The sequence below is a fragment of the Engystomops pustulosus genome, chromosome 7 (assembly GCF_040894005.1).
Source record: "Engystomops pustulosus chromosome 7, aEngPut4.maternal, whole genome shotgun sequence".
Classification (NCBI taxonomy): domain Eukaryota; kingdom Metazoa; phylum Chordata; class Amphibia; order Anura; family Leptodactylidae; genus Engystomops; species Engystomops pustulosus.
In genome coordinates, this window is record NC_092417.1 from 151,913,433 (window position 1) to 151,935,929 (window position 22,497).

The 22,497-nt window shown below is 42.0% G+C and overlaps 2 protein-coding genes across 2 annotated transcripts in view; both read right to left on the reverse strand.

Annotated features, from left to right (window-relative positions):
* Nucleotides 1-8,221, reverse strand: part of BATF2 (basic leucine zipper ATF-like transcription factor 2) — a gene marked incomplete at its 5' end in the record, with an annotated part of 46,942 nt that extends 38,721 nt beyond the window's left edge. The window contains one exon of the mRNA XM_072116604.1: nt 8,158-8,221. Within this exon, the coding sequence (XP_071972705.1) occupies nt 8,158-8,221 (64 nt within the window). The remainder of the gene's footprint in view (nt 1-8,157) is intronic.
* Nucleotides 8,222-8,405: 184 nt separating this feature from the next.
* LOC140071058 (uncharacterized) lies at nt 8,406-19,486 on the reverse strand. Its single transcript, XM_072118301.1, has 2 exons — nt 19,308-19,486; nt 8,406-16,333 (listed from the first exon to the last, which is right to left on the reverse strand). Exon 2 carries the CDS (start codon nt 16,288-16,290, stop codon nt 15,265-15,267), a length of 1,026 nt encoding a protein of 341 aa, XP_071974402.1. The 5' UTR covers nt 16,291-16,333; nt 19,308-19,486; the 3' UTR covers nt 8,406-15,264.
* Between the last annotated feature and the right edge of the window lie 3,011 nt (nt 19,487-22,497).

Consider the following 22,497-nt stretch of genomic DNA (forward strand, 5'->3'; position numbering starts at 1 on the left):
CTTCTTTGCAATGCCCAGGGGGTGCACAGGATTCCAAGCCCTGGCATGAGAAGGGTCTATTCAGATTTGCAGATATTGTGGACTACCGAGATAGGAAGGTTTTACCCTTTGAGAACTTGCGAGATAAGTTCAATTTTCCGCCCTCCGCCAACTTATATTACATGCGGGTTAGGCACTTTGAGCACATTTGTAAAAACGCTACCCACACGGCTAGTCTCATTTCAGACATTTACATGGTGTTATTGCACCCAGATCCAGAAGAAGTGATCACACATCCATACATGACCAAGTGGGAGACCATAGTGGGGGAGACGATAACGCAGGAGACTTGGCAGTTGATTTGGCGGAGGGCTGCGGAGACGTCTCGTTGTGCCACGTACAAGGAGAACCAGTACAAGCTAATGATGCAGTGGTACCATACACCCTCCTTGCTACATAGACTGTTTCCAGACACACCCGATATTTGCTGGCGCTGTGGTCTCGCCGGCGGGACCCTCCAGCACATTTTCTGGAGCTGCCCATTCATACAGCCCTTCTGGCAAGAGGTGAAGACCCTTATTCAAGCAGTTACAGCGGTCGATGTCCCACTTTCCCCTCTATTTTACCTACTGAATGTTTCCCCCAGCCCCTGGCCAAGACAACCACAAAGATGTGCCTACACATTCTGACTGCAGCCAGATGCCTGATATCGCAGTTCTGGAAGAGGCAGGCTCCCCCTTCCCACCTTGACCTCCTCTCCAGAGTGAGAAGTATCCGCACTATGGAGTCCCTAACTGCCTCCCTGGATAATCGCATTTTGGCTTTTGATAAGGTGTGGGAACAGTGGGATCGCTTCTGGACGGAGGAGCTGGGGCGCGGGGAGGAGTGAAGTGGGCGCCCAACTGTTTGGGGAGGTTCTGTCTCGAGATTTATATGTTGTCTTTTGTCCTTGTGGGTATGACTGAGGTCCCTGTGTCTCTTCTACTGGTCCTTTTTTCCTTTCTTGTTTATAAGGACTTCTGCTAGGAAGGTGCTAGCACATAAGCGGATATGTCTGCAAACCTTAGCTATGTGGCCAACAACTTCAGACACCATATGTGGTTCTTGGTTGCATATGTTCAGGTCTCAGCCCTGTTTACATTTTATATTGTACGGTCATAGACCGGAGAATCGCTGTATAATTACTATGTTTGATGAAGGGTTAATCCCTAGTTAAAGAAGCAGATTGTTGCAAGCTTGTATTCTCAGACCCGACAAATCCTGTCTTTCTTTATTTGTCTATATTGTTAAAAAAAAAATCTTTTACTGCCTGTTTATTTGCTGACATGTGTCATCACACTGTTTGTTAAACTTTTAATAAAAATACAATTATAAAAAAAAAAAAGTTTATTTCACATTATCTGGCTCCCTGCCAAAAGTGTGTGGCGAGTCCCTGGGGAGGGGGCAGCTGCAGCAGCCTGTTTCTCAGTCCTCTCCTCCATACCATCCTCCTCCCTCCCCTGCTCAAATCCACATGACAGGAAGAGGGGACAGGCATAGGGAGCCAGATAAGTGTGGAGAAGAGAAAGAATGTATGAGGAGACCGAGACACAGGCACACAGGTTGCTGCAGCTATTTTGTGAGCTTCTTTTTAAGGCTTTCACTGTGTGACCAAATGACACCTCTAATTCATTCTGCGGGTTGGTATGATCATGAAGGTACCAAATTTACATAGTTACAAAAACCTAATAAGACCTGTTTAAAAATTTAAAATTTTTGTTTGAAAAAAACGTCTTAGTTTTACCATATTCTGATAGTTCGATTGTTGTATTGACTTGTCATATTTTGCTGGGCAATTTTGCCGACATTTTCATTGCTACCATATTGGGGATTGTACAACTTTTTATTAAAAATTTTATGTGTTGCGAAATGGCAAGAAGGTGGCGTTTCAGGCATTTTGCAGTGATTTTCCCTAATGGGGTTCACTGCCAGGAATAACCATTTTTATGTTTTCAAATCGAGAATAGCAGAAACGGTAGGCGTGCAATGAGGCCGGGCATATATTCTCTCCAAATGGGTTTATTATAAATAAAAGGATAGGTCACAGATCATCACAACGCGTTTCGGGGGAACTGAGGTCCCCTTTTTCAAGTGAAAAAATTCTGGTGTGGGCGGCGTTTTTGTATTGTGCTCTCATCTCAAGGTTTTGAAGCTCTGTGTCCGAACTTGGCCATCTTGTGTAGACCAGGACACATGAGGTACATGATCCAGGCCTCAGCTGGAGACCAGGTTTGGCGTGTTAAAAAAAAAGCGCATGTGTGCGTGAAAAAAATGCAAGTCTGAAAAGACCAATTGGTTACAATGGGTCAGAGTGCAATGCAAGTTCTGCACGTCAAAAGCATGCGCAGAAAGCGCGCGTGAAAAACGCAAGCGTGAAAGGGGCCTAATATTCTGCTGCTCAGGTCCCAACTGATCTCCCAACTCAGGTTGAACACACAGAAAACACCTCTTATTGCCATTATTAACTGCAGTAGCGACTCCCTAAGGGTGAAGACACACATTGCGTTTTTGGGCCGTTTTTACTAAGTGCGTTTTCAGATTGTTAAAAAACGCATCCGTTTTTTGTCCGGTTTTCATTGCGCAATTTCGGAAAAACTGACAAAAACGCATGCGTTTTTTAAAACCGGATGCGGTTTTTAACGCATGCGTTTTTAACGATCTGAAAACGCACTTAGTAAAAACGGCCCAAAAACGCCATGTGTGTCTTCACCCTAAGCCACACAGGTCACCCATTTGTGATGATGAGGAATATGTTGAGCATATCTAATCTTTGTATCCCATATTTAATATTTTTGAATATATTTTCCATTCCCTGGAAACCCCCTTTAAATCTTCTAAACATTTTTTTCAATGTGTAGATGACATTTCGGCCACAACTGTGTAAGGTACATTGCTTAGATCCCCTCAAATCTAATCTGACTGGAAATACAAAAAAAAAATACAAAAAAAAACCTCTTGTGTAATTCTACAAATACTTGGTATATAAAAGCTATCAAAGCAATCACATCTAGTACCCTGGTAATAGGTTGACTATATGGTCTAGTGGGTAAGTCATTCATGTTACACCGTTGTTTGTCTGGGTTTTTTTTTTTTGCTTTGTAAAATGCTGAATCAGCCCTTTGTCATCTGTAATAAAATATGTATGTGCTTTATTTATACTGAGATCATATTAGCTCACAATACATATGGATATTAGATTTCCTTGACATGAATGATATTCAGCATCTCTGTACTAACATTTTTCTATCATTTTCTCTCCGGCTGCGTTCAGTTTTTCAGATACAGTTTTCAAAGCCAAAAGCAGGTGTGGATCATGATGGGTAAGTACTTATTGCTGAGAGAAGCTGCTCCTCCACATCTGGTTTGGACATCAAAAACTGCATGAGAAAAAAAACTGAACGTGTGACGCAGCCTCAGGGTGCGTTCACACGATGTGTTGTGTCACGTTTTTTGCCGCATTCCAAAGGCTTCGGCCATGATCACATTCTAAGGTTTCCACTACTTTTGCTGAAACGCGATGTAACTTCAGCATGTGACCACAGTTCAAGCCTTTGGAATGCGTAAAAAAAAACGTGCCGCAACGCATCGTGTGAACACAGCCTAAGGGTGAAGACACACATGGCGTTTTTGGGCCGTTTTTACTAAGTGCGTTTTCAGATTGTTAAAAACGCATGCGTTAAAAAACGCATCCGTTTTTTAAAAACGCATGCGGTTTTGTCCGTTTTTCATTGCGCAATTTCTGAAAAACGGGCAAAAACACATGCGTTTTCAAAAACGCATGCGTTTTTAAAAAAACGGATGCGTTTTTTAACGCATGCGTTTTTAATGATCTGAAAATGCACTTAGTAAAAACGGCCCAAAAACGCCATGTGTGTCTTCACCCTAAGGGTCAATGTGTGAACCCTCAGCAAGCCTTGGAACATACCTAGGCAGGGTAGTCAAGCCGTATGTTTCCAAAGCTTGTTAAAGAGGTAGACACAAACTTAAAGTGACCTACCTTGATATGTTTCTGCTAGTTATACTGCACAGTGGTAGTATTTAGCTTCTATTTACTTCTGTGCGGTTGTTCTGTGGTGTCTGGTGCTGTAAGGGAGGTATATTGCTCTGCAATATAGGTGTTTGGCATCCAATGAGCTTTTTACAGAGATTGTTTGAAAATTAAAAAAATATATATTTACATAGGCCCATCTGCGTCACTATTAAATGCAGGCCTGGATTGGTAATCTGGTCTGGGTCTAATTTTGGTCGTAACATGTCAAGAACGACATGTTACGTTGAATTGTTTTGTCAAGGTAAGTCCTCATGTCAGTCTGGGCCCGATGGAAAAGAAATGCAAGCAGCAACAATAAAAGGTAAAACTATTGCATTGTCAGATGTATATGTATATATTATGGACAACTTAAGTATTCACCAAAGCATAAGTGTCCAGATAGGTAACTGATCCCTCACGTGCATGTGGTTGTATTTACGTCTTATTGTTTTTGCCATTCTGGTTGTACTGTGTATTTGCGGATGCGACACTTTAAGTTCCCTTTGGGATAATAAAGTTATTCTTATTATTAAGTGTTATACAGTGTTTTGATCAGTACTAAGTTTACAGGTACAGGCGGTCCCCTACTTAACGACAACCCCTAGTTACAGACGGACCCCTCTGCCCACAGTGACCTCGGGTGTAGTCTCTGGATGTATTACTATAGTCCCAGACTGCAATGATCAGCTGTAAGGTGTCTGTAATGAAGCTTTATTCATAATCCTTGGTCCCATTACAGCAAAAAATTTTGAAAATCCAATTTTTCACTGGGGCAAAAAAAAAAAAATTTGGTCTGGATCTACAATTATAAAATATACAGTTCCACCTTACATACATTTTGAACTTAAGTACAAACCCAAAGAAGCGATCTTGTATGTAACCTGGGGACGGCCTGTATATTGAGCAGTACACTAACTTGAACCTTGTATATGACCTCAATATGGAAACATTATTGCCCTATTTTATTAATTACTGAATAGTTGTAGGACGCCTCAATTACTGCAGTCTCAGTGATTTGTTTTAGCGATAGGTTTGGGTCACAGAGAAATCTTTGATAAGAAGAACTGTCATGTAGACCATACTATAGATACAACACCTGGACCACTTTCTTAATCCTCAATATACGCATAGTGATGTATATATTCAGCACGGTAGAATTGTGGGGATTTGGTATGTTATACAGGTGGTCCCCTACTTAAGGACACCCGACTTACAGACAGACCCCTCTGACCTCTGATGAAGCTTTCTGAATGCTCTACTTTAGTCCCAGACTGCAATAATCAGCTGTAAGGTGTCTGTAATTAAGTTTTATTAATAATCCTTGGTCCCATTACAGCAAAAAATTTTGAAACTCCAATTGTCACTGGGGCAAAAAAATTTTTTGTCTGGATCTACCATTATAAAATATACAGTTTCGACTTACATACAAATTCAACTTAAGAACAGACCTACGGACCCTATCTTGTATGTAACCCGGGGACTGCCTGTACCAGTAATGTAAAGGCTACAATGGGTCTTTATTCTGACTGAAAGAAGACTTATCCGTAGGGTATGAATAGATGGTGGGTCCATGACGCAACCGGTCGCATCATTTGGGGAATTGTGATGATAATTTGTAATAAAATGATAATTTAGATATGTATGTAAGGTGAGGCCCTAGTAGTGTATATACTGAAGTATAGCATGCACAGCCATGTGACACCATGCAGCTTTACCCCTATAGGTTGTTCTTGCCCTTTCTTACTATAACATTTCTGGTGGCTCATTCCCCTTCTTACATAATGAAAGGAATTTTGGCCGCTGTAGAGGGTCTGATCTGTATTCAGTGCACAAAGATATCAACAGGAGGCCTGTATTCACCTCTCATTGATGTCTATGGGTCAGACATAAAAACCCACTTGTTATGTGTAAGAGCGAGTAGGGCACCAGAGCTTCTTCTGGTTGTGATGGAAAACCATAGTGACCGGAAGTTCTTTGTGAACTCCAACACTGAGGGGTTTCTGTGGTTATGTTTTATGTAAAGATTGTCTCCTTTGACTCTAATGATCATGTTAAATGTGAAATATGGGAGGTACCATAAGGGCTTATAGATTTCTAAGGCTCAGTTCACACCACCGATCAGCAGATTCCTTTCCCCCTTCTGTTATGAAATAGCGCAGCAGTCAGCGTCTTTTTTTCCAGCCATCATAACAAAATTGTGCCGGAAGGCAACCTTCCATATGCTGAAGTCAATAGGGAATGGAGACTTTCCATTCTTAGTTTCCTTTACATTCTCCTCACATGAAGAAAATGATGGAAACACCCAACACAAATGTGAACAAGGCCTAAGGGTGCGTCCACATGTTCAGTTTTTCAGCTGTAGTTTTTTGATGCCCAAACCAGGAGTGAAAATAGAGGAGAAGCAGCAATTTCAATGAAAAGTCCCCCCCCCCCCCCTTATCATCCACACCTGCTTTTGGCTTCAAAAACAGCATCTTAAAAACTGAACGTGTGGACGCACCCTCAAGGCGCATTCACACGATGCGTTGCGTCGCGTGCGTTTTTCACGCTTCAGCCTTGATTACATGCGAAGGTTACATTGCGTTTTAGCAGAAGCAGTGGAAACACAATGTAACCTCAGCATGCGATCAAGGCTGAAGCCAGTGGAATGGGTCAAAAACGCAACGCAACGCATCGTGTTGTATAGAGCCCTAGTACACTGATTGCATGATGACCAAGGTCATCTTAGCTATTGCGGTTTATGGTCTACTATAATGTAAAGCCCTTCAGGCTGATGGCCTAAACCTCTGAGCCTTTACAGTAGGTGTAGTCCTGGATAAAAACTTCATCCATGACCAAGCACTATCTACTGTTTTCTTTGGACACATTAATGTGCTATAATGTGCTTCATATGATGCATCATACCAACACCGCTAATGTGCCAAGTGAAATCTGTCACCGCACTGTAAACAATTATGTTTTATGTAGTATCACCAGGATATAGACTTATTGGAGACATATCTGTGGCTGTACCATTTATCTACTTTCCAAAAAAGTCTTGCTTGATGTTGGTCGACTATTAGAAAAATTTAGTAAGGGGGCCTACTAAAAAATAAACCTTTACTTCCAGTGTCCCACACCGCGGTCTGTTGTAAACAAACAGGGGCAAAGCATCTCTGCTCCGGCAACTTCCAGCTACCCTACCCTATAGGGACCCAACGTCCCTATATCCCAGCGCTGTATCAGGAGATATGTGGAACCGCCAGGCCGACAGGAAGTTGCTGGAGAGGAGCTGCCATGTCACTGTCTGAGGGACCAGACAGTGTTCCCTTCAATGTCCACCCCAGTCCTCCTGCAAAATTTTTAAGGGGGCTGCATTGCAAGATAGTCAAGAGGCATTGTTTTCCTTGTCCCATTCTGGAGAACATATTTGCATATTTCCCAGAATCCCCCAGTGGTGCATAAGTGGCTGCAAGTCTCTACATGCCTGCAAGGCAGCCTTCCCGGACCATTTATCCAGATTTTCAGCCACGGATATTTCTACAACAAATCTACCTAGTGTGACTGTTAGGCCAGCTGCACATAATGTGAATGTGATGAAACTACATAAAGATCCATATCAAAAAGGAAACTGCCAAAATTTGGTGAGGTTTTTTCTGACGTTCAAATCCGGTGCAAAATCTAGACAGGCCATGATTGAACAAAATCTGCATCACAAGTTGTATATAAAATGTAAAAAATGTTTTATACTATTATAGTTGTAGTGTAATGGAGGAGTGCAGCTGGCCAGAGGCCATGTTCGCACACCGTGTGAATTGCGTTTAGAAACTCAATTCAGGAACCTCAGGGTAAGAAGGGACTAAAACACATCTGTAAATGCAAAACACATGTTACTTGTTCCTGAATGAAAGGGTCCAAACACATCTGCGATCACAACAAGCTCCTCACTCTGCATGAATAGTGTTTCTAAACGCAATTCTAAACGCAGGGTGTGAATGTGGCCTTACAGCTGGCAGCATGGCAAAGCCATTAGTGATGATTTTGTTGTAAGGTATAGTCATACAATTCATTGTACCTGTGATAATACAATCATACAGATAATTCAATGATTTAGTGGCCTGTTTACTCACCTTTCAGCGACTCCCACAAACTCTCTTTCCCCCTCTTGTTAGAACCCAACTTTATCTGCTGTCTATTTCACGCATTCAACCATGATTTTTTGGGGGACAAAGGGGTTTAAAAGTTTCGAGATTTGTCTGCAAAAGAAGACAAAGGTGTAGGTTGTTGCATCCATCTTTTCAAGCGGAGAAAGCGTGGACGAGGCGGAATAAGAGCGGAAGGGTGTGGGTGAGGAGCGACACGGAATCCTCAAACACGGTTCAGTACACGACTCAACTATTTAATTACAAAGCAATTTGTCACATTTCACTTCAACTTCAACATAGGATATTCAACGACCAAGTTATTCAATAAAGGTCCATTCATTCTTAATCCCATCGTTTCATTTATATATATATATTGCATTACCGATATTTATGATGGAAATACAGTACTGTATATATTATCTAAAATCTGGGTGAGAGTGAAAAAATACCAAACTATTCTGAGGTAAAAAATCTTTTTTTTTTGTTTTTCAGAATAGAAGTGTTAATTTTAAGTTGATCCGGCCCAGTTTCTAACAGTCTCTAGTACCGTGTGCCCTGTGTGAACACATTGGTAGATTTGGAAGCGAGTCTTGTCCATACACATGATGGAGGCAGCCATTTTCTGGACATCCCAATTCTCATGACACTGACACCTATAAATTTGGATCATATCATTTTGTTCAACCTTCTTAAAGGGTTGTCCAGAAGGGAATTTTCCTTCAAAAGGGTGTCTAACCAGTTCCCATACCCCTAAATTACATTTGGTTGCTTTTTAAAAATTTTATGCCAAAATACAGAAAAAAATTAGTCTAGAAAACCCCTTTAGTGGAGGTTAACCTAAATTTAGATTGTATTTGACGTATAAAATATATACTAGAAGTGAAAACCACAGCCAACCAATCAGACCACTTCTGTTATCTTGCAACTCTTATAAGAAGATGGATTCTGATTGGTAACAATGGGTAATTTTCACTCCGCTCTTGTATGTTATACACCGGGCTGTGCACACGGCATACTATTACCAGTATAATTTTGTAGAAGAAGATTAGTTATAAATGGCAACCATTGTGTAGGGAACTGGACAATGCGATTTCTGGAGTAAGAATGAATGGCCTTTTGTTTTCCACATTGACAGGCAAAAAGGAACGGGAGGAAAACCAGTTATAGGAGAAACGGTGCAGAAAGTTCGACAGAGACCGGATGCAATGTCATATTCATACAAGGCAGCGTCACGGGAGAGGAAAAGCACTGTGTGGTGTCCTTCCGAATTATGTTTTATTGCATCTTTATCGTCAGAGTCTTGTGAAATATGGAAAACCGTTGTTGAAAGGCAAGGGAGAAATAAGGGTGAGGAAAGACGGAGGGGGGGAAGCAAACTATTTTTTTTTTCGGCAAACAACGATGGAAGCAACCGTTAGTCCGGAAATTTTTGCAAATGAGACAATAACTTCATAGAAAAGATGTTAGACAAATAGGGCATGCAGGGTATACATTGAAGTATCAGTAATATCGCCTATAGGGGCAACCTGCTCTGATTATTATACATTAATACTGCCTAGAATTTAACAGATTTTTTGCAAAACACAAGTGAACATGGATGAACTCCTTTTCGATATATATCTTAAACGGCCCAAAGTTTTATGTTATCTTTAATTCTTAGGATAGGAGTTAACATGAGCCAACAAGTGACCCAAACTTATCACTAGAATAGGGGTCCTGTTTTGTTTCCCCACCTGAATTAAAGGACCTACCACTCCATGCTCTGTACATGAGACTTTCAGCTGTGGCCATTTACAACACTTTTCTTCAGAAAGGAGCAGCAGGGCACATACTTAACCTTTTAAGGTGACAGGACCCCCATTCTCATGACTGTGGGGGTCTCAGTGTTCGACCTCAACACATCAGCATGTTTTTATCTATCTGGGGGACAAGAAATATATCAAAAGTTTAACCCTTTTATACTGAACCTCAGGTTTGTGCTTCCCCAACCCTAAGCAGCAGAGTTCTTCAATACAGAGAATTATTATTATTTTTTTTTTTTAAATAAGCCCCGAATGAGATAAATCCATGGTTAACCACCCAGCCTGAATGACCGGTCATACCCAATACTGTGAGGATGGTGTAACTCATCTCACCAGGTTACACTTCTTTTTACGCCCACAGCCATAGTTGGTCCATGAATCACAAACTGTGCGCCACCTGGACTTCTCAGAGAGTCTAGAGCATGGGACTCTGAGCATCATAGTGATATATACGATGTAAGGAGTCCCTGCTTCCCTGCAAAACAGCACTCCCAAACTGTAATCATTGGCTCTGCTGTTCAGTGGGGAAGCAGGAACTCCTTTCATCATTGCTACGCTGGTCTAAAGCCATGAGGAAACCTTTCAGAATCGTATGCTTTCTTTTCAGTTTTGACAGTATAAATGAGATGACGGGTTTCTTTTTAAAAAAAAAGTTTACCCACATTAGGAAAATAGGGCACCATGCGTGGCATTGTAGATCAGCTCTAGAGTAAGGAATGGAGCTACAATATCAGATACAACTTGCAAGCAGGTGTGGAAGAAAGTTACCAAAGACTTTCTGCTTCTTTACAACTTTAAGCAATCACTTCTAGATTCTGCCATGCAAGTCCATTTTACAGTCGTAGTCAGTGTGTGAAAAAACGGACCATGAGCTGGTTGGATTTCACAGACCAACCACAGCACATTGGATGATGCACAGAGTCCCATCCTCTTCACTGTGGTTGGTCCGTGAAATGCATATGTTCCGTTTTTTTTTTACAGACATGATATCTAGACTAGTGAGGCTTTGTCAGGTGACCTACACTGCAATAAAACATGATGAATGACCAATGAATTATATACTGCTTTTCAGGCTAATATAAGAGAAGATGTCTCCTTTACTACTGTCCATCCGCCATGACATTAGGTAATGTATCCTATCAAACGGCCTCTTGAAATGAAACAATAGGGAGTGGGGGGTTGGCGTTTTATGGCAGCACATGGACTATACAAACTACATAGTAATAATAATGCATTCCTGTATCTGGACTGAAATTTTACCCTGAAGACATCTATTCACTCATATAACAACTCAGCGGAAAAAAACTGGCAATGTAACACATCAAAACAGTGACATTAATAAATACATCTGCCCTATTTTTATATAGTTATTCTTTAATATATATGTGCATTCTGTTTCCTACACATAAAATCATCATATTTTTTTTTGTTTTGTTTCTGAGTAAGCTAATATGACTTACACGTCTTTGTACATATTTTATGCGACACTAGATATCTATATATTATAACAACCAGTAGATTGGAACATATCACAAACTAGGAAATAAGTCGTGCTGATGCATCAAAATAGGTCATATCATTGTAAAATGGAATATAGTTCCACTATAGTTTACACTGTTGTGCGAGCAAATAGTGCGCTCCGCTGGCATGCTCTTTATAGACTACTATAGCGACAATTGTCCGTATGTAGATTGTACATTCAGAAACTTGTTTAGTAAGTAGCGAGTGCTATGTGCTTCTACCATTAATGTCTAGAGACCTACTGCACTTATAGCTGCGTAAGTGAGGCCTCCGGATAAAGAAACAATCAAATTAAAGGGGTTGTCCAGCCAAGATGATCCCAATGCGGCAGTAGATCGGTATGATCTGCATGACTTGTTCTAGAACTTTAGAAAATTCTTCGTGTTTTATTTAATTTTTGGGTTGGACAACCGCTTTATAGCTTCAGAGTGTTTTGTCAATTCAATACTTGTAAGGACACATCAGAATTTTACAAAAGGCAGGAACCTCTTCCGTCTATGACGTAAATAAATAAAGAACTGGAACCTTAGGCTACCAGCGTATGAACATTGCAAAAATCAGAAGCTAACGTTTGTTTTGCATCGGTTGACAATGTTTTCTTTTAAGGAATCCTCATAAAATATATAGTTTTGTCAGTGATCCACTAAAAGGTTCTGATCAGGACGTACACTGCTTTCCTTAAAATAACGGATATCTGCCTGAATCCATTATAAGTGAAGCTGAGCAAACCCAATATTTGTGTCCGGCCCCGCGACCTGGACATATCGCCGAATTGGACGCCCCTGGGCAATAGCCATGGATAGTTATTAGGGGCATCAATTTGACGAATTGGCTGTTTGCCCGCCAATTCGTAAATATGTCCAGGTCGTGTGGCCGAACCCAAAGGCAAATGCAGTCTGCTCATCTCTAATAATAAGTATTGCATTTAGTGCAATTGTGTGTCATCTGTAAAAACAAACAGGAGTCACACAGCATTTTTAATGGTCCTGTGCATCTGCCTCTTAGGCTCTGACAGACTCCAAAATGGAATATTTCTGTAAATCATGAGAGTTATTCCTGAACTATTAATGTGGATGAAGAACTTAAAGGGGTTGTCCATGAATTAATTTAAGTGGCCATTAATATCTGATCCACCTCTTGCAACATTCATGTGTTTTTGGCCCAGGTTAACCACTGTTCTATATAGTGGCTGCAAGCTGTAACTGCAGCCATAAATCCCATGTCTGGCCAGTAACTGGATGCCTATAGGACACTAAATTTAATTCCTGTAAAACCCCTTTATAATCTATAATACATTTAGTAGCAATCCTAGAATTATTCCCGGAGAACCTGGAGGCTTTCACTTTGATATAAGTAAATATCTGAAGAATCTTCTCATGGAATTTAGTCCTCTGTTATTCCTTCTGAGAATGTATATGCACATCCTAGTATGCAGCGACATGCCACATTGATTTATAGTGACTTGTAGATTTCCAAGAGGAACAACTGAGGCACCTCCATAATGAGTTCCATGAAAAACAGGCCCCAAGATTTTGCCAGAGAATATATGTATAAATTACATAACCTATGATATCTCTATATCTTATTCAGGCTGATGGAATCATTGATATTCCAATTTTGGGAAAAAAACAGTACTACCGTATTACCAAATTGATTTCTCCTAATGGGTAATGGTGGAATTTATTGTAAATTTTTAGGCCAAAACCAAAATTGTAAAGCAGATTACGGTTAAAAACCGAAGTGCAGGTCCTGCAGCAAAAAACATATGTGTAAAAGCAGCGTCAACCTAATCGCAATCAAACATGTAAATGGTTTGTAGATTCTAAAGCCAGAAGAAGCTCATGCTAAGAAAAGAAAGAATTCCTACAACGAAGACAAATGCGACATCAATTGGATCAATGCGCTCAATGAAGACCCAGAAAGTCGTTTCTATACTGTCCGCCTAAGACTCTTCTCATCCATTACTATGACCTACAGGGAGATCAGATAACATTGGAATTAATGGAGATTAGAGGGTTTCAAGTATCTTCCTCACAGGATGAAGTATTCGCCTACTGACTGAGGACCACTTTACCCTGCCGAGTGCTTCAGTGCATTTATATTATTTGGCTATTTTTTTTATATATATTTTACAATTCTGAAAAATAAGTAACAGTCTTTTTTTTTTTTTTTTTTTAGCAGTAATAACCCCAAAATCCACTAGACTAAAGTGTTGTTTAGTATCAGGGGAGACTTCTCAGCTATTCTATTAATAAGGGTCAGTCTTATTTCATAAAAAAAGAAAAATGAAGGGTCTTTTTGCAGTTGGGTCATAAAGAGCGGTTCTTATTGTTACAGACCCAGATCATCAGGTATTTACATGGTTAATCCTTTATTGATTTTTGCTGAATAAATCAGGTTAGAAAATTGTTCCGTAGTAAAGAAAAAAAGGCAGGAAACTGTAGTTTGGCTAGTGAACGGCATCCTGCAGCTTACAATGCGGTGTATACACACGTCCAATAAGCTTTTTAAGGGGTTGTAATGGGGATTGGTAGGTATCGCCTTTAAATTCACGCAGAATTAAATGATGCAAGTTGGTGGGTCATATCAGGGGATATTCACATGTTGTGTACTAGTTGCAGAATTTACCCTAATGGATACCACAGCCAGACAAAATGGGTTGATTTATAATCCTGCAATTTTGCCTACAGGGGCAGAGCTCAACCATTGAATTGCATTACAATGCTACCGTATAATGTTGCTCACTGAAATGTCTCACAGTGTGTAGTATACAACATGCCCTCATTCATCCCAGTTTCTGTAATGAAGCATGGTATTAGACAGATGAACCAAGTCTGCCAATGTGGAGGACTCGATACCTAGTGGCTGTATACTTTGGGAGGGTATAAGATTGGAGGCCCCCGCTCTATAACTAGCATAGGCCTTTGGAAATAGGTTGTCAGTCCAGTCGATGTTGGCTTACTACTCCTACACCATGACCTGGATGACTAAAACTTCACTATTTTCATGTCACATATATTACATATGTTGTGGCCTGATGCCATACTGATGATTACTATACTCTATATGTCATTATAGGATCTGATTCCTCCTATTTGTGGATAACTAGAAATTTTCCATCATTACTCTTTAAGTAGCTAAGACATATCAAAGACTCAAAATGTGTGTTTTACTTTTTTTTTACATTCTTGTGTCTTATATAAAAATAAGCCCGAAATTTATAATGTGCTAATATTAGCTCTATACAATCTGAAATATTAGACTCCGACTCATTATTTATGAGCAGCGCACTCTATAAATATGGAACTCTGGTTGCGTGAACCAAATCTCTCATCTGTTCCTCGGGGCTTGTTAATACCAAGCTTAATAAATCATATGTAATACCTAATTAGCATTTCCCATGTGCCCTGGTTCCTAATCCTTCCTAAACTTGTATACCTAATACAAAGACACACAACAAATATATATATATATATATATATATATATATATATATATATACACACACGTCACTACTGCTTGATAATTGATAGGTCCTTATTCTGGAGAAACATGCTACTATTTTAGTTTCTCTAACCTGTGGAGTACAGAAACTAGTAAAATTGATTTATCGTTAAAACACTATATGAGCCATTTCCCCACTTGCTGCGCCCCTTTCTTATGAGCAGACACAGGATAATATCCCATTGGTTATAGACTTCTCTCATTCTGTTGGGGGTAAAGGAAGAAGCAGACTGGGAAAAGAAGGTGTGGGGTGGATTGGTGTGGCTTAGTAAGTTTGGCTGTACTGGCCTGCATACCCGTTAGCATATTTCTCGTAGTACTCGGCGGGACTGTAACCTGCTGCTCCCAGACTATACTGGGAGAATGCAGATGCGTAGGCTTGGCTGTAGCTCTGGCTGTAGGCTTGAGATGCACCGTATGGATCTGTATATTGTGCCATGACTGCGGCGGCTGCTGCTGTTCTTCTCCCTACAGGACTTCTGTCCCTGTATGCTGCAGGAGCCAAGGTTGCATTGATTGATGTTGGTGCTGGAGGAGCGGCTGCTACGGGGGCAGTGGGCAGGGTTGCAGCTGCTGCAGCCACCACGGCGGCTGGAGTCAGGGTTCTGTCATATGTAGCCCGAGCACCGAGCCCGCTTCTGTCGTAGAAGTCATATGTGTACCTCTCATAGTACTCCCTCTCATACCATGAACGAGGTGGGAATGGGGAAAAAGTCGCTGGGGGTGGTGGTATGCGTCCCCGGTGGAAATAATAAGCCGGTGGTGGTGGGGGAGGTGGAGGGGGGGCCGCAGATGAAGCTGCCACCACAGTTGCAGAAGACAGTTTGGAGTTCTTTGGAGCATTGTTACTCTTAGACAGGGTGACGAAAATCTTCTGGTCTTCCAGGGGAGTGTCATTAAGGTGCAAGATGGCATCCATGGCTTCCCTCTCTTTGGCCATGTGTACAAAAGCGTAATTTTTGACGATATCACACTCTACCACTTTGCCAAACTTTTCAAACAGCTCTTTTACTTGTGACGTCGTAGCTCTGCTAGACACGTTGCCCACGTATATTTTGGTGGCGTTCCGTATCTTTGATGTTGCATATTCCACAGTGAGATGAGAACCATAAAATTCTTGCTTATGCAGCTCACCAATGGCACGATGGGCATCTTGCTCACGTTCCATATGAACAAAGGCATAATTTTTGAGGATATCACACTCATTTACCTGGCCGTACCTCTCAAAGAGCTTCTTTAGTTCTTCGGGGGAAGCAGATGGTGATACACCACCCACAAAAATCTTCACCATGGCTTGGGGTTCTGTTCAGGTATATACCAATACTTTTGCTCCCCTTTAAGTTAGAAACAAAGAAAACAAATATATAAATTTAACCGACAAGATTAACAATAACATTTTCTGTATTCTAACTTTATTTCAAACCAAATTCCTAAACATATCACAAGATTTTTGCCACCTTGGATCCTGTGGGAATATTGAGATCCTCCTTATTTGTTCATCAAAATTTAAAATTATTTAGATTCAATGGACTTTTAGGTGTGAACTAGATCTAACAGCACCATAGGAAAAAGAAGACCAACCCGCCATTTGTACTACTAGAGAAATTAAGGCTTTGTTCACAACCTCCGTGGAATACTGCATCAACTTTGACATGAAAAATGGTGCCCCATGTGGCAGTAATTTACATAAATACCATATAAAATACATACCCCAATTTTAAATGTGACCTGTCAATCTATTTGGGACCCTAAACCAACTACATGTCTGAATAGATCTGTTGTTTACAGTTCCAAATTGATCTGTATATTTGTTTTGGGCAATTTCAGACACTGAACCACCGGTGGTACCTTAATTACAGACGGTTTTCTGATATGCAAATTAGTATACTTGACTCTTATCCTGGATATGATTTTGGGTTTCTCCCAGGCTGCCAGTGAACCATGCCCCCTTATTTTGACTGACAGCTCTGTGTTTCTTCAAATCTCAGGCACTGCCCTTCCTCCTTGTTACTGATTGACAGGTCTCACTGCTAGGACACGCTGCTGTATGGATCTAGTACTCAGAGACCATCTGCCAATATTCCGCTACAAAGCTGTATTAACTTATAGGAAATATTGTGTCAATTGTTTTACACGGTGCCCTCATGTTACATTCATGTCATGTGACCAGAATGATGGCGTCTAAGGTCCTTAAATTTGTCATATCAATCCCTTGTACATATCGGATCACATGAAATCACAGCAGCCTCCATGGAGGATGAGGAGAACCAGAAGTCCGTGGAGGCTACTGTGATTTGATGTGATCAGATACATAAGGTAGAAATTGTTAATTTTAGTGGGAAAAGTACCTTAGATAAGATCACCCTGGTCACATGACATGAAGTGCTGAATAGTGAGGAGGCATAAGACATGGAGAGGAGTAAATGGGAGGGACTGGCCAAGCAGGAAGCACCTCCCTGATGCCAGGTAACATAAAACGAAGGCTAATTTAATGGGGATTTGAGGTATAAGAAGGGCGGCATTTTGATTCCCAAAGAGCCCCATTAATGTTCAGTATTTGTGATAATGTGGTGACATGTTCCCTTTAAGTCAATAGAGCTCCTCAGATACTATTGTTCTCCGTCTCATGGATGAACCTGTCTATCTATGATGGAAATGAAACATAATAAACTTGATGACAGTGTGAACAGGGTCTGATAAATACATATTATTTTTTAAGTGGTTTTCCCCTTTTCTGGAAAACCTCTTCAGGCCCAGGGTAAATGCGGCAGTTAAAGACACTGTGACGCCCCAGTCCTGCACAGTTCAGTCATGACAGTAATGGGCAGTAACTAAATCAGCTGATTTACACTACGTCCGCAGCGGCTACAAGCGGTCCCAGGGTTACGTACAAGATATGTTCTGTAAGTTTGTTCTTATGCTGAATTTGTATGTAAGTCGGAATTGTATATTTTATAATTAGAACCCCAGACAGAATTTTTTGGTCTCTAACAACTGGTTTTTAAAAATGTTGGATTGTCATGAGAACCAGGATTAACAATAAAGCTTAATTACAGACACCAGTGATAACTGTTATAGCTGTTTATTGTAGCCTAAGGCTAAAGTACAGTAAATTACCAACATCCAGAGGTCCGTTTGTAACTATGGGTCGCCTGTAAGTCGGGTGTTCTTAAGAAGGACCGCCTGTATTTACTTTTTTTAACCTTTCGTAACCAGTCAACGTAAAATCACATCAGTTAGTCATCAAGGTGGTATAGAGAGTGATCACAAGCTGAGCCCTCTTCTTACAGGGCAGATATCTGCAGCATTTGTTGCGGGTAGGCCTCATGCGCATAAACATGCACATTTGACGCACTCCAAGTAAAGGGCCTTGTGTCGTTGCTTGGGCCCATCTGCCCGACAAGGTCCATTGCATGGGCAGGAATTTGACATCCCCTAAACTTCATGGTGCAGGCGATCACTATGCGCTGATGCACAGTGCCTTGTAGTACATGCGCTGCACCATGCCCAAAGAATGTAATGGGGCCATGTGTCAGCCGTAGTTTGTAGACATGCTCCCGGACTAAAAACATGTGTGCAGGAGGCTTAACTTTGGAGTTCACTGTGAAAGATGTTAAAAAAAAAAAAAAAAAGCTCATGGCACTGGCACTGGATATTAAATGGTGCCCCAAGACAGTGCTGACCATCCCACCTTATGTCTTTGTAAACAGAAAAATCTAAGAAGGAGGGGGGGGGGGGGGGGAGAGGGAGAAAAACAGAAATGGGGGAAAAAAAACTGGAAGGGTTAAAGCAAAAACACTGAATAGATATTCATATGTTCTTTTACAGAAATTAAAAAGCATTAAAATTGTTGCAAATAACAAGACCCCCCCCCCCCTACAACTGATGAGTACAGCGCTGGAGTTCTTCTTTTTGACTTTCTCATTTGCACATTCCCGATTGTGATGTTGATGATGTGTTGTACATCTCATCTGCTCTTTTGCGGCATTTGCACTAGGTGTGAACATGCCCCAGCCATCCCCATGCTGTCCTGGCATTGCCCTGTGCCCACCTCCCATCCATACCTGGCAGCTCCCCGCCCTCCTTTGTTCTAGCGCCGCTCGTCCTTGTGTCGATCCTAAGTTTTTGTGGTGTAATTCTCCAGCCCTGATCCCCCCCTCTGCCAGCTCCGCCGCCTCCTTTGTGTCTCCTACGTTTCATCATGACGCCATGGCGGCTTGTCTCCTGTTCACACTGGCATCGCGCTAAACACGGCTTCATTTTGGGGCACACAGTGACGGGAAGATTCCCTCCCCTCGGATCACTCACCCGCTCCTCCGCTCCCTCTTCTCCTCAGCGCTTCCACACAATCCGACACACAAAAGATGGCCGGGCAGCCTGGTCACACGCCGGCAACGCTGCATCTCTATAGCAACGCTCAGCCAATCACAGGCTGCCGGTACCCGGCTGATGGACGCCGTGCGGCCTCATTGATTCTTCTATTTACCTTACAGGCAGCGCGCGGCCCCGAGTCACGTGACCGGGCGGCGGGCGGGAAACCGCTCAGGCTCAGTTACCTCAACATGTAACACTCAATTATTCGACGCTTTCTAATTCACCTAAATAAAGTTCCTAAATGGAGTTCTCCACTTACACACATTGCACTCCTTCACTTTCACATCTATGGGCTGGGGCGCTGGTGGCCATGCTATCAAATACATGGGTCAGCACTTACCCAGAAACTATGGTCATGACATAAGTCACACAATCACAAATATGTACATTCATCTTTAGTCATGAAATTAAATAGGGTCATGTGGTGGCTCAGCAAATTGTTGAAAACATGATGCAACCTTCTCCAAAAAGATTTGGCTTTCTTGTGAACATTGTGTCGCAACAGGGCCACCTCTAATTTCATTACTTAAAGGGGTTGGCCACTTTACCTTATGTTTTTTGCAAGTGTGGGGGGCAGGATATTAGGTAATTTACCAATATATTTGTCATAAGGGTTGTCTGAGACCGTAAAAAAAACACTTTGGTGGCCAGGAACTCTGCGGTCCCTCCCGGCACCCTCTGTAGTCATCTCTGCGATGCGTTCAGCTTCCGGCCGAGGTGGCAGGTCACACTCACTCCTCCCGCATTGGAAACTAAAGGCATCACAGGTTTTGTGCCCCTAGTCGTTAACAGGAGCAGCGCGGGACCCCAGGAGGGACCACAAAGATAACTAAATGCTTATTTTTTTTAAAGCAGACCCCTCCCAGCCTCCAAGGTTTTTTTTTTGGCTTTTCATACAGCCCCCTTTTAAAGGAAACCTACCACTTAGAATGGCAGGGGTAAGCTGTACGTACCGAGCACCAGCTCAGGGTGAGCTGGTGCCGGTACTTACTTTCGTTAGTGTTATAAACCGCGGTATCGCGGTTTTAACACTTTTTAAACTTTAGAGCAGAAGACGCTTCGGCGCTGCGTGCGCACGATCGTGCGCGCGCCTCCATAGGAAATAGCGAAGATGTTGCGCGCGCATGGTCGCGCGCAGCGCCGAAGCGTCTTCTGCTCTAAAGTTTAAAAAGTGTTAAAACACATACCGCGGTTTATAACACTAACGAAAGTAAGTACCGGCACCAGCTCACCCTGAGCTGGTGCTCGGTACTCACAGCTTACCCCTACCATTCTAAATGGTAGGTTTCCTTTAATAGTTATGCTCCGCTTTCTTGATATGTGAAGTGAAGCCTCTTGTATTTTACTTCATCAGCCAGAGATTCCTGTCCATAAAATGGCAGCAGATGGAGCATCATGCCAGGGTAATTGCTCATGGACAGATAGAGACCACATGACCCTCCATCTGCAGCCATTTTATGGTCAAGTATCTCTGGCTGATAAGGCAAAAGACAGGAGACTTCACTTTATATATCAAGAAAGTGGTGGAGAACTTACAATATACACTCACCGGCCACTTTATTAGGTACACCTGTCCAACTGCTCGTTAACACTTAATTTCTAATCAGCCAATCACATGGCGGCAACTCAGTGCATTTAGGCATGTAGACATGGTCAAGACAATCTCCTGCAGTTCAAACCGAGCATCAGTATGGGGAAGAAAGGTGATTTGAGTGCCTTTGAAAGTGGCATGGTTGTTGGTGCCAGAAGGGCTGGTCTGAGTATTTCAGAAACTGCTGATCTACTGGGATTTTCACGCACAACCATCTCTAGGGTTTACAGAGAATGTTCCGAAAAAGAAAAAGCATCCAGTGAGCGGCAGTTCTGTGGGCGGAAATGCCTTGTTGATGCCAGAGGTCAGAGGAGAATGGGCAGACTGGTTCGAGCTAATAGAAAGGCAACAGTGACTCAAATCGCCACCCATTACAACCAAGGTAGGCAGAAGAGCATCTCTGAACGCACAGTACATCGAACTTTGAGGCAGATGGGCTACAGCAGCAGAAGACCACACCGGGTGCCACTCCTTTCAGCTAAGAACAGGAAACTGAGGCTACAATTTGCACAAGCTCATTGAAGTTGGACAGTAGAAGATTGGGAAAACGTTGCCTGGTCTGATGAGTCTCGATTTCTGCTGCGACATTCGAATGGTAGGGTCAGAATTTGGCGTCAACAACATGAAAGCATGGATCCATCCTGCCTTGTATCAACGGTTCAGGCTGGTGGTGGTGGTGTCATGGTGTGGGGAATATTTCCTTGGCACTCTTTGGGCCCCTTGGTACCAATTGAGCATCAGCCTACCTGAGTATTGTTGCTGACCATGTCCATCCCTTTATGAGCACAATGTACCCAACATCTGATGGCTACTTTCAGCAGGATAATGCGCCATGTCATAAAGCTGGAATCATCTCAGACTGGTTTCTTGAACATGACAATGAGGTCACTGTACTCAAATGGCCTCCACAGTCACCAGATCTCAATCCAATAGAGCATCTTTGGGATGTGGTGGAACGGGAGATTCACATCATGGATGTGCAGCCGACAAATCTTCGGCAACTGTGTGATGCCATCATGTCAATATGGACCAAAATCTCTGAGGAATGCTTCCAGCACCTTGTTCAATCTATGCCACGAAGAATTGAGGCAGTTCTGAAGGCAAAAGAGGTCCAACCCGTTACTAGCATGGTGTACCTAATAAAGTGGCCGGTGAGTGTATGTATATATGTGTGTATGTATGTAAATTACCTAATATCCTGCTCTTCGTCACTTACACACACATTACATTACATGGTAAAGTGACCAACCCCTTTAAAGAGTTTGGGCCAGATTTCATCCTTATAACGGATAGGTTATAACAATGTGAGGTGTTCGCCACCTATTACGAGAACAGACCCCTGTGGTTCGTAAGTGTCGGATCCTGTTCTCACTAAATGATGGAGCACCTGGTCAAGAGGTATTCATACTCATGAACCGGCGATTCCGTGGATATGGAATAACAAAGAATTTGGGGCAACGCCTTTAAAATAAAGATGAACCTTTATTTTTGCTAAGTCATCAAGTAGCCCTAGCTTTATTCTATGGCTGCATG